General features: G+C 36.8%; 1 protein-coding gene across 6 annotated transcripts in view; it reads left to right on the top strand.

Moving 5' to 3' along the window:
* Positions 1-13,335, top strand: part of LOC127872888 (uncharacterized) — a 106,838-nt gene that overhangs the window by 60,238 nt on the left and 33,265 nt on the right. For 5 of the 6 annotated variants that reach the window (XM_052416403.1, XM_052416376.1, XM_052416413.1 and 2 more), the window contains 4 exons: positions 91-156; positions 3,347-3,385; positions 7,677-7,761; positions 10,830-11,005. In XM_052416403.1, coding sequence (XP_052272363.1) covers positions 91-156; positions 3,347-3,385; positions 7,677-7,761; positions 10,830-11,005 — 366 coding nt within the window. The remainder of the gene's footprint in view (positions 1-90; positions 157-3,346; positions 3,386-7,676; positions 7,762-10,829; positions 11,006-13,335) is intronic. The other variant, XM_052416394.1, reaches the window with a different exon arrangement.

Raw genomic sequence — 13,335 nt, 5'->3', positions numbered from 1 at the left:
TGAAAATAAGAACATGATAAAAGCAACATAAATGAGTGAATATGTTGCCCATGTCAGTGTTGTATGTCAATGCAATCTATCCCATTTCAGGAATGCTACAGCTGACAGAGATATATCATACAGAACTGACAAACGCATGCTGGCAGAAAACGCAGGGTATGTAAACCAATGTTTGTGACCCCCTTCCCAAACTGACAAGTACTTGGAATGCAGATAATGCTTTATTAATGCCATTTTCAGACGGTTACGATATGTGTCGTGTGCTGAGAAAACTGGGTTTAATGCATGTGCGTAAAGTGTTGTCCCAGATTAGCCTGTGCAGTCCGCACAGGCTAATCAGGGACGACACTTTCCCCCTTAACTAGATTTTCGTGTAGAAGAGACTTCCTTTAAAGGAAAAATACCATAAAAGCGGAAAGTGTTGTCCCGTAAAGTGTGCAGTCCGCACAGGCTAATCTGGGACGACACTTTACGTACATACATTATGCACAGTTTTCTCAGAACGCGACACATATTATTATCAAGAACATGTGTTTGTTGCCTTTATGTTTTTGTAACTTCATCATTTATGAAACCTGTCCCGAAATGAAGTAAATGTGTGTGTACAGGAATCACCACCTGTATGTTTGTACGATTTAAAAAAAATTGTTCCCATAAATATTTCTAAACTTTTATTATACACCATTCAAACTTTCTAGGATTGTTGTGCATTTATGTTGTCCTTCGATAAAAATAACAAAAGTTATGCCCATTTTTACACTTAAATTTTTATACGCCCGTATAAAATACGGGACGTATTATGTGAAACCCCTTGGCGGGCGGGCGGCGGGCGGAAGGCATCACTTTGTCCGGACTCTAATTCAAATTGTATTCATCCGATCTTCACCAAACTTGGTCAGCAGTTGCATCTAGTTGATATATAGGCCAAGTTCGAATATGGGTCATGCCGGGTCAAAAACTAGGTCATAGGGTCAATTAGTGCATTTTCAACGGCGCCACTTTGTCCGGACTCTAATTCAAATTGTATTCATCCGATCTTCACCAAACTTGGTCAGTAGTTGCATCTAGTTGATATCTAGGTCAAGTCCGAATATGGGTCATGCTGGGTCAAAAACTAGGTCAAAGGGTCAATTAGTGCATTTTACTTTGTCCGGACTCTAATTCAAATTGTATAAATCTTATCTTCACCAAACTTGGTCAGTAGTTGCATCTAGTTGATATCTAGGCCAAGTTCGAATATGGGTCATGCCAGGTAAAAAACTAGGTCATAGGGTCAATTAGTCCATTTTCAACAGCGCCACTTTGTCCAGGACTCTTATTCAAATTGTATTCATCCGATCTTTACCAAACTTGGTCAGTAGTTGCATCTAGTTGATATCTAGGTCAAGTTCGAATATGGGTCATGTCGGGTCAAGAACTAGGTCATAGGGTCAATTAGTGCATTTTCAACGGCGCCACTTTGTCCGGACTCTAATTCAAATTGTATTCATCCGAAACTTTTAAACAACTTTTTATCCTGCGTCAAAGTGGTATGGGGGTCTAAACAATTATGATTTAAATATTGTGTTTTAGAGAACAAATGAGACTAAGTGTACACTTATTGATATCAATGCATATATATGAATATATCAGTTATATAAGTTGTTGTTGTTTTTTTTGCTTATTTCCAAAACAAATACATCAATCATCAGTGTATCATCTCCAATGGCACACGAATCGGGCGTATATTGCTCCGTCATGCGGCGCTCTTGTTTGAAACACTACTTTTTCGATAGACTTTATAATCGAAAATGTACATCTCTGAATCCTACATCAAGAAGATGTAAACAAATTTGGTATGAAACACGGTATACTGGCCTTCTACTTTGTTTCATCAAATCATAAAAATGGGGTTAAACTGGCCAAAGCCAGGGGTCAGATAAATTATATAGACACATTTTGCAAAGGAACTTACTGTACAAACTCGGTCACAAGTATTGGAAAGTGTTTGTTCTATTATTACTAATTATCAAACAAAATTATAAAACATGACAACTGTGTCATAGAATCTGGCAATTAATTGGATGGGATCGCTAACTTACTGGTACAAATTTTCATTTTCTCATTTTCATGTAATTTTGATACAACTAATGAAGTGATCATAAACAAATGGCAAATTTTTGTACGACTAAGCACCCTCCATCTTATGATTGGTTAGATGTATGACTGAGTTTTAACAGTTATAATCTTCTCTGAAATGTCAAGGGCAAAAGGTTTAATATTTGTTATGTAACTTTTTCTTGTGGTTCTCTATACAAAAAGTTAACATAATGCTCCTTGGGTCAATACTGGCCACCATGAAAATTTTAATGCCCCCCAGGGGGGCCCCAGGGTGGCATATAGCAGTCAAACTTTCTGACCGTTTTTTTCCCCAACACTTTCAGATATTAATCTGGTTTTTTGGTACATGACTTACTGATTAAGTATGAGTTTTGGTCTTCAGATATTTAGCTGATTTTTTGTATGTGAGTCTATCAACATAACATACAGATGGAGTGTGAGTTTTGTTCTGATCCAGTGATTTTTGGCAAAGATATGGGCATTGGACTTAACAATTTTGATTAAAATATCTGCTTTGCAGCTTCAAAGCACAGTAGGAGGCATTGTGTTTCACAAACACAGGTCTTGTTTATTAATACAACCTGCTATGTATTCCTTACAACCCCTTGTTTACGGCGTCAAATGGTATGCATCACCACACTACTGTAATTGTCTGGTTGCACATTTTCTAGCTAAAGAGACATTTCATTAACTTATAAATACATATATATAGGATCTGGCACGAGTTGTCATATCATACCATATTTTATTAAACGAGTTTAGGAATTTTGTTAGTAAGGGAGCCTTTTACTTACAAATTTCCTGACGAGTGTCAGATGTTTTTTATCACATTCTTTTAAATGAGCAAATAAAATAAATATTTACGCAATCATAGTGATAAATCCCGAATGTTGTTTACATTTGGTGACGTCATTTGACGTTGCAACGTCCTTTAAGCAAAGTAACAAAATGTGATTGGTCAATCGAACGAAAACTAAGCCAATGAAAACGCTTATAAAGTACTTATGTAAAATAAAAATATTCGCAATGGTTATATAACATGGGAAACAGGGTATGGCATTTGATAAAAATTACACATGTATAGGCTTTAGATTATTTCTATGTTTTGTTCATAATATGCAATTATTTGTGTGAAGAAGATGTTGTGTTGTGGCATATTTATGTTTTTATGTGAACACCAGTGATATTTTGCTTCATTGCTAGACAAGTTTCATTAAGTTTACCTGTAGTGTGCTGGTTGTTACAGAAAACTGTTACGTAGATCACAGAGTACGCCTGTCAAAAGGTCAGACTGCTCTACTGAAGGGATGGCAAAAGATATCATACTTAAATAGGAACTCTTTCGGCAGTATTCCTTATTAAACATGAGTCACTTAATTACTGAGCTGGATAGAAATGTTCCTTTATATGTTCCTTTATATGCCCAAAAATCATGCTGAAGTAAAAGTTTAAAAGAGTTTACATTTTCTGCGTTTTCTATGCCAAACAGTATGTCAGGGATTTTTCCTCTATTCTTACCAATGACAGACAAAATGACATATTAAATTACTTGCATTTTGTTCTGCTTTTAAAAAGAAATTCTTAGCCATCCCTGCATCCTCAGCATGAATTACACATCATACATTCATTTGATATTTTACTTTTCTAGCCTTGTCTTAAGTCACTGCTATCATTTCAGTCAGAAAAACAGAGAATGTTTTTATGCCTTTGGATCGAAAGATCGGGGGTATATTGTTTTTGGCCTGTCTGTCTGTCTGTCATTGTGTCAGTCAGTCAGTCATTGTATGTGTGTGTCACAAAATTTAACCTTGGTTAAACTTTTATAACTTTTGCAATATTGAAGATAGGAACTTCATATTTTGCATGCATGTGTATCAGCAACTTCATATTTGGCATGCATGTGTATCTCATGGAGCTGCAAATTTTTGAGTGGTGAAAAATAAAGGTCAAGGTCATCCTTCAAGGTCAAAGGTCAAATATCATTGTTTTTTTCTTTCCTTAAACTTTAACCTTTGTTAAAGTTTGGTCATAACTTTTTTAATATTGAAGATAGCAACTTGATATTTGGCATGCATGTGTATCTCATGGAGCTGCACATTTTGAGTGGCTAAAGGTCAAGGTCATCGTTCAAGGTCAAAGGTCAAATTTATGGCTTCAAAGCGGCGCAATAGGGGGCATTGTGTTTCTGACAAACACATCTCTTGTTTTAAGATGTTTAAATTAGGATTAATGGACATATTTGTAATTGAAGAAAACGGTCAACTTAAAAATGATATTTTTTATGAATGTGCATACTTAAAAAAAAAAAATGTTGTGTATATGTCATGGGTCAGTTGTATGGTATCTCTTGCAGAGCAGCAATACTGAAGAATTAGTTGCTATCCAAATTTTTGAAACCAAATGACAACAGTGAACACTTCATTTTGTTTGAAACATTTCTTTTTAAGTCAGCTTATCTTTAATCATTTATGATATGCCTCAATCATTATAGCAGATAGTTGCAAGCTAGCATACATATACATGCCAAAGATATTAATATTCTTTATTCTTCCTTACTAGATTTAAATTCCTTGATATTTCATCATTGTTACACTTCTAGTAATTCCATAACTTTATACTGGCACAGTTGTTTAAAATGTTTGTGGTCAGTTTAGCAGCCATTTATCTTTAAATATAAATCAATGTACCCTTATAAGTATCAATTATTTGAACATTTAATAAAAAGCACTTAAAACATTCTACTGCATATTTATATAGAATGGACACAAATCTTAATTGTTAACATTCAATTTACCTACACCAAAAACTGTATTATAAAGCTTATGGCTGTTGAACGTAATAGGCTGTTGAAATGTTGATTAACTGGGCCATGTATACATATGGGCTGTGCTGTGTGAAAAGGGGGTTTAATGCATGTGAGTAAAGTCTTGTCTCAGATTAGCCGGTGCAGTCTGCACAGACCAATCTGGGACGACAATTAATGGCTTAACTTAATTTTTGCTATGAAGAGACTTTCTTGAAACGAAAAATATTATAAAAGCGAAAAACCCTTAAGGCACATGATTAACTCTTTCAGTGCTGGAACCGAATTTTGAAGGCCTTTGCAAACAGTTTGGATCCAGATGAGACGCCACAGAACGTGGCGTCTCATCAGGATCCAAACCGTTTGCTATTCTGATAGTATTCTTGGAAAAAAATGAAGAAAATGCTAATTTTAGAAATTCTGCAGACGACATTTTAGCGGATGACAAATTTCCCAGCATGCAAAGGGTTAATTCCCTTTTTCACAAAGCACAGCACATATTTTTGTCAGTTATTTAGCTCCACTCAGTGTCATAAGGACTGATGGTCTGTAAAACATCTTGAATATGAATGATACTGTATGTTTTAAGTTTATGTTGGCATAGAGATATGTATTCCTTAGTCCATTTGATGGTTGTCCTTAACATTTTAAGTAATTGATTATTAACATTGAGTGCATATGTTATTTTAAAACTAAAAAAAGATGGAACTAAGAAGTATATTGTTTGTTATTTTTTATGAATTTAATTCAAATGGTTATTATTAAAGAAATATTTCAATATTTTTCGCCCATTTCAGTTTGTGTATTATTACAGTAATTTCTTTGACCAAGTAAGAAGAAGTATATGCACTTTTGACATTTAGTTTAACCTTTAATTCAGGTTCTTTATTTTATGTAAAGATATCTTCTGAATTTAAATTAGTAAAATTAATGCTCTGATTCTGATTATTATCACCTTGCTTGTAGCTGTCTTTCATTATCTAATTGTCTGTAGCTGTCTTTCATTATCTTATTTTCTATTTCCTTGTGTCTATCAATTAATGATGATCATTGCATCTCTAATCAAAGGTTAAAACAGGAAAATAAATTGTAACTCAAAACATGTACATGTACTGTTGAGGAAATGATCTTAAGGTTTGATTAAACACTTCATCCTTCTCTCTTTCGCATGTGCTATACACAATTGTGTTGTACATGTAGACTAAATTGTTAATGATATATATTGGTTTGTCTCATCATATGAATGTTTGCAGCCATTGTTCTGTTTTCAGTCTTTCATACCCTTTGTTATCCCCACGCTTTTTGAAAAGCGTGGGGATATTGTGGTTATCTCCGCCGTCTGTCCATCTGTCCGTCCTGGCCACTATCTCCTCCTACACTATAAGCACTAGAACCTTGAAACTTACACACATGGTAGCTATGAGCATATGTGCGACCCTACACTGTTTGGAATTTTGATCTGACCCCTGGGTCAAAAGTTATGGGGGTTGGGGTGGGGCTGGGTCAGAGATTTTCACTCATTTTTTATGTTATTTTACATTAACTTCTTCATTTCTACACCGATTTACTTTAAATTGATACTGAACATCTCTTATGACAATACGGTCAATCTCAACTATGCATGGCCCCATTACCAACCCTGGGGCGCCCCGCCCACATAGACGACGCCCACCCAAAAATTGCCTTTTACTGTAATTTCTTCATTTCTACACCAATTCACTTCAAATTGATACTGAACCTCTCTTATGACAATACGGTCAATCTCAACTATGCATGGCCCCATTACCAACCCTGGGGCGCCCAGCCCACAGAGATCACACCCACCCAAAATTGCATTTTACTATAATTTCTTCATTTCTACACCGATTTACTTCTAATTGGTACTGAACTTCTCTTATGACAATACAGTCAATCTCAACTATGCATGGCCCTATTACCAACCCTGGGGCGCCCCACCCACATAGGCCACACCCACTCAAAATTGCCTTTTACTATAACTTCTTCATTTCTACACCGATTCACTTCTAATTGATACTGAACTTCTCTTATGACAATACAGTCAATCTCACATATGCATGGCCCCATTACCAACCCTGGGGCGCCCCTGGGTCAAACATGCGGCATGGGGATTCGCGTCGGCCTCTGCCGCGCCATTTCTAGTTTTAATTTGTTTAACTATTTTATTCAAAATATAAATCACATTATATTATCTACACATTTAACCCTGTGTAATATTGTATTTAAAGAGACTGCAGTGGATATAATCTATTCTAAGATGAAATGTCTTCTAAACTGTCATTTGAATTATTAAAATTGAACAAATAAAATCAATATTTATTTATTGTCGGTATGATATACAAACACTGTGGCTGTTTCAAAGTGATGATACGTCGGTCAATAGCGATACATCGCTGATATACTTGTTTTGTACAAACTGACTTTTAATAAAATTTGTATTTGCCCAAGCTGTTTCACAGCTGAATAGAAATCAACTGCATGTATTACAGCTGATTAGAAATAAACTTTATGTAACACAGCTAAAAAGAAATCAACTTTATGGTTTTAAGGCCATTTTATTAACCCTTTCCCACTCAGAAGCAAAGTGAAAATGGCGATGTGCAAACAGCGTAAAACCAGGGTAGGAAATGAAGCCTTTAAAACTCAAATCTAGTAAGAAAGGTCTTTTATTAAATTTAACTTTTAAGGGACTATAAATGCGTCAAAATATGTATCTAAGTGGTAAAGGGTTAAACAGTTCCGTGTCCTGTTACAGAGAGGAGGACATCTACAAGGCTATACGACACGAACTCAAGAACATCATGATGACTGTGGACCTGGAGGACGTAACATGCATATTTGTAAGATGCTCCTTTACAGACGCTGGCCTGTTACTTGTAATGGAGTCTTAGTTTGGTGGAATAAATTGTGCCTTACAAACTATGATCTGCGTTAGGGGACTTGTTATACCCCCACAAACGAAGTTTAGGGGGGTATATAGGAGTGAACTTGTTGGTCGGTCGGTCGGTCTGTCTGTCGGTCCGTATTAAGTGTCTCTAATTCAAGTAGTTTTCATCGGATCTTCACCAAACTTGGTCAGAAGTTGTATCTACATGATGTCTGGGCCAAGTTCGAACATGGGCCTTGCCGGGTCAAAAACTACGTCACGGGGTCACTTAGTGCGTTTTAAACATTCAGCATGTTGTCCGCTCTCTAATTCAAGTAGTTTTCATCGGATCTTCACCAAACTTGGTTAGAAGTTGTATCTACATGATGTCAAGGCGAAGTTGAAACATGGGCCTTGCCAGATCAAAAACTAGGTCACGGAGTCACTTAGTGAGTTTTAAACATTCAGCATGTTGTCCGCTTTCTAATTCAAGTAGTTTTCATCCGATCTTCACCAAACTTGGTTAGAAGTTGTATCTAGATGATGTTTAGTCCAAGTTCGAACATAGGCCTTGCCGGGTCAAAAACTAGGTCACGGGGTCACTTGGTGCGTTTTAAACATTCAGCATGTTGTCCGCTCTCTAATTCAAGTAGTTATCATCCGATCTTCACCAAACTTGGTCAGAAGTTGTATCTAGATGATCTTAAGGCCAAGTTCAAACATGGGCCTTGCCGGGTCAAAAACTCATGGGGTCACTTAGTGCATTTTTTAACATTCAGCATGGTGTCCTCTCTTTTATTCAAGTAGTTTTCATCCGATCTTCACCAAACTTGGTCAGAAGTTGTAACTAGATGATGTGTAGGTCAAGTTCGAACATGGGCCATGCCGGGTCAAAAACTAGGTCACGGTTCACTTAGTGTGTTTTAAACCTCACCATGTTGTCCGCTCTCTAATTATGCCCCCCTTCGAAGAAGAGGGGGTATATTGCTTTGCTCATGTCGGTCTGTCGGTCGGTCGGTCCGTCCACCAGGTGGTTGTCAGACGATAACTCAAGAACGCTTGGGCCTAGGATCATGAAACTTCATAGGTACATTGATCATAACTCGCAGATGACCCCTATTGATTTTGAAGTCACTAGGTCAAAGGTCAAGGTCACGGTGACCAGAAATAGTAAAATGGTTTTTGAATGATAACTCAAGAACGCATACGCCTAGGATCATGAAACTTCATGGGTAGATTGATCATGACTTGCAGATGACCCCTATTGATTTTGAGGTCACAAGGTCAAAGGTCAAGGTCACGGTGACCCGAAATAGTAAAATGGTTTCCGGATGATAACTCAAGAACGCATACGCCTAGGATCATGAAACTTCATAGGTAGATTGATCATGACTCGCAGATGACCCCTATTGATTTTGAGGTCACTAGGTCAAAGGTCAAGGTCACGGTGACCCGAAATAGTAAAATGGTTTTCGGATGATAACTCAAGAACGCATACGCCTAGGATCATGAAACTTCATAGGTAGATTGATCATGACTTGCAGATGACCCCTATTTATTTTGAGGTCACAAGGTCAAAGGTCAAGGTCACGGTGACCTGAAATAGTAAAATGATTTTCAGATGATAACTCAAGAACGCTTTTGCCTAGGATCATGACACTTCATAGGTACATTGATCGTGACTCGCAGATGACCCCTATTGATTTTCAGGTCACTAGGTCAAAGGTCAAGGTCACAGTGACAAAAATCGTATTCACACAATGGCTGCCACTACAACGGACAGCCCATATGGGGGGCATGCATGTTTTACAAACAGCCCTTGTTCTAGTAGTTTTTATCCAATCTTCACCAAAATTGGTCAGAAGTTGTATCTTGATAATGTCTAGGGCAAGTTTGAATATGGGTCATGCCGTGTCAAAAACAAGGTCATGGGGTCACTTAGTGCGTTTTAAACATCACAATGTTGTCCGCTCTCTAATTCAAGTAGTTTTCATCCAATCTTCACCAAACTTTGTCAGAAGTTGTATCTAGATCATGTCTAGGTCAAGTTTGAATATGGGTCATGCCGGGTCAAAAACTAGGTCACGGGGTATCTTAGTGCGTTTTAAACCTCACCATGTTGTCCGCTCTCTAATTCAAGTAGTTTTCATTCAATCCTCACCAAACTTGGTCACAAGTTTTATCTAAATGATCTCTAGGACAAGTTTGAAATTGGGCCATTCCAGGCCTAAAACTAGGTCACGGGGTCACTTAGTGCGTTTTTTAACATTCAGCATGGTGTCCGCTGTCTAATTCAAGTAGTTTACATCCGATCTTCACCAAACTTGGTCAGAAGTTTTATGAAGATGATCTTAAGGCCAAGTTAGAACATGGGCCTTTCTGGGTCAAAAACTAGGTCAAGGGGTCACTACGTGCGTTTTAAAAATTGAGCATGGTGTCCGCTGTTTTTTGTGAAGACAACATGCAAAATATTATGTGTCAATGCGGCATGTGGGGGTATTCGTCACGTCTGTGACAAAGCTCTAGTTATTTATACTGTAATAATTTACCCATTCAAAGCAAAGCGAAAATGGCTTTTGCAAACAGCATAAAACCAGAACAGCCAGCGAGTAACTCGCATTCTGTTCAGGTTTTATGCTGTTTGCTACTCATTCATTATCTTAGGGTTGGAAATGAAGCCTTTAAAACTTTAATATATTAAGAAAGGACTTTAATTTAATTTTCTAAAGGACTTAAAATGCGTCAAAATGATTTTAGGGGTAAAGGGTTAAGATAGTTAAACAATGTTTAGATAGAGTCTTTGTGTATTTTTGTATTATGTGAACAATATTATGTGTACATGTATGCCTGTTTCATTAGTGCACAATGACACAATACAATTGAATTAATTAATTTATATATTATGAAAATGTCATTTCTCTAATAATAATGCTTATGAATCTGGAATTTTTTGTCTGGGCAATCCTCAGATCTGCTTTGCTTATTTTAATCTCAGGTAATTTTGTGTCCGCCCAAAGCCTAACGCTGTACTGCTGATTTCAGCTGCGCAAGTCCATAGAGAAGGTTATGGGTCGCGACCTGAAGGGCTACAAGAGCTTCATAGACACCCAGATGATGGAGATCCTGGGTCAGATGGACGCCCCCTCACGCATCCTGGACTACCTCTATCTGGGCTCTGAATGGAACGCCTCCAATCTGGAGGAACTGCAGCATAACGGGTACTGTCCACAGTCCCGCAGGCTGGGTTATTTTTTAAGATTGTATTACACCTCCCCCCTCCTACTTCGTAGAGGAGGGAGATGTATACTAGATTCTATTGATATCCGTTGTCAATTATAGCTGTTGAAGTGGTACCTAAAGTATCCATTCATGGTTCAGTAACAAATTGCAAGTTATGAGAAATTAATTTTGATTGCATGGTGAATATTTTGCTGCATTTTAAATACAAACTAGAAGTGTAGGAATTGATTTTCAGAGGCTCAGAAAACCTTAAATACACCTCAGAATGTCATGCTGGGCAAATAAACTTGTGTTAAACACCTATTGGTATTGTATTTATTTGAACATTTTTGCATCTTTTTATGCCCCCTTTCGAAGAAAAGGGGGCATATAGTGATCGGACTATCTGTCTGTCCGTCTGTCTGTATGTCTGTCTGTCTTTCCGTCACACTTTGCGTTTAGGTTTCAAAAAATGCTCATAACTTCTATGTCCCTTGAGATATAACCTTCATATTTGGTATGCATGTGTATATGGTCAAGGCCTTTCCATACGCACAAAAATGTTTACCCCTGCGACCTTGACCTTGAACTTAGGGTCTGCATTTAGGTTTAGAAATCTGCGTTTAGGTTTTGAAAAATGCTCATAACTTCTATGTCCCTTGAGATATAACCTTTATATTTGGTATGCATGTGTATATGGGCAAGGCCTTTCCATACGCACAAACATTTTGACCCCTGTGACCTTGAACTTGAAGTTAGGGTCCGCGTTTAGGTTTCCAAATCTGCGTTTAGGTTTTGAAAAATGCTCATAACTTCTATGTCCCTTGATATATAATCTTCATATTTTGTATGCATGTGTATATGGACAAGGCCTTTCAATATGCACACAAAAAATTACCCCTGTGACCTTGACCTTGAACTTAGGGTCCGCGTTTAGGTTCCGAAATCTGCGTTTAGGTTTCGAAAAAAAGCTCATAACTTCTATGGAGCGTTTATAGGGGGCATAAGTCATCCTATGGTGACAGCTCTTGTTCTGTCTTAATTTCATATTAAAAACAAAAAAGGCTGAAAACACACATACATCTAATGGCGTAATGAAAATAAACAAACTGACATCACTGTATGGAGCGTTTTTGCTTTACCAACAGTGTTGAATACACAAAAATTAATTACATGTGGCATTACCTGGTTATGAGGATGGGATCAACTTTGTTAATATGGGTATGTTGATTGGATAAAAATGATAATATAATATATCAAGGAGCAAGCAGTCAATTGAACAATGTCATTTCATTATAATCCGATCTGGATACCTCAGTTGATGTATCTCCTGACTAAAAGTTGGCATATCACTAGATCAATTTCCAGCCTTGCCACATAATTTGTGTGAATATTGGTCATATAATTATTTCTATGGCAATTCTCCTGTTACCTCTAAATTAAATAAGGTAGGTTATCAGTTACTAACAGTAAAAACTGAGAATAGCAGTCAGTGAAGGGAAATGGCCTAGGTGGCCATTGTTCACAATTGATCGCTGTTTTCCGTTCACAACTTTTTAGCTGGTCGGTCAATTGGTAGTATTGCTACATCGTTACCCAACCAAGTCGTTTGCACACAGTGTAAAACAGAGTTGAATTGCTGATAAATCAGCATGATAATATTGATAACTTGAATTGAATAATGCAGAATTATATCTTATAAATTGATTTAATTTAATATTTTAAAACTAAATCTATGACTTTATCAACGATAGTATAATTGTTTATTCATGCATCTCTTTCATTCAGTAAATAAAGTTTGTCAAGCGTCATTGATGTAACGTCCGAAAAAAAAAAAGCGAATTCACTAACAAACCAAAAGTACGGTGTAACTGTACCATTCTCATTGTAAGCAAAGACACCAAAATCATGTAAAAATTTATTCGTACCCAAACATCAGACCAACGTCATGGTCATTAAAACAACCTCATACAAAACACAAACACTAATTGATTCTCTATCACAAAACATGGCAAATCATGCACACACAAACCTTTAAATCACATCTGTCAAAACAAAATAAGACATCAAACAAACAACTTCAAACCAAACACAATCATAACACATCATACAAACAACTTCAAACCAAATACAATCATAAAACATCACACAAACAACTTCAAACCAAACACAATCATAACACATCACATAAACTACTTCAAACCAAACACAAAAAACATCACACAAACAACTTCAAACCAAGCACAATAAAAACACATCACACAAACAACTTCAAATCAAACACAATCATAACACATCACACAAACAACTTCAAACCAAACACAATCAT

This window comes from Dreissena polymorpha, chromosome 1, assembly GCF_020536995.1.
Source record: "Dreissena polymorpha isolate Duluth1 chromosome 1, UMN_Dpol_1.0, whole genome shotgun sequence".
NCBI lineage: Eukaryota > Metazoa > Mollusca > Bivalvia > Myida > Dreissenidae > Dreissena > Dreissena polymorpha.
Note: the sequence above shows the minus strand (reverse complement) of the source record. Positions and strands in the feature narration are given on the sequence as shown.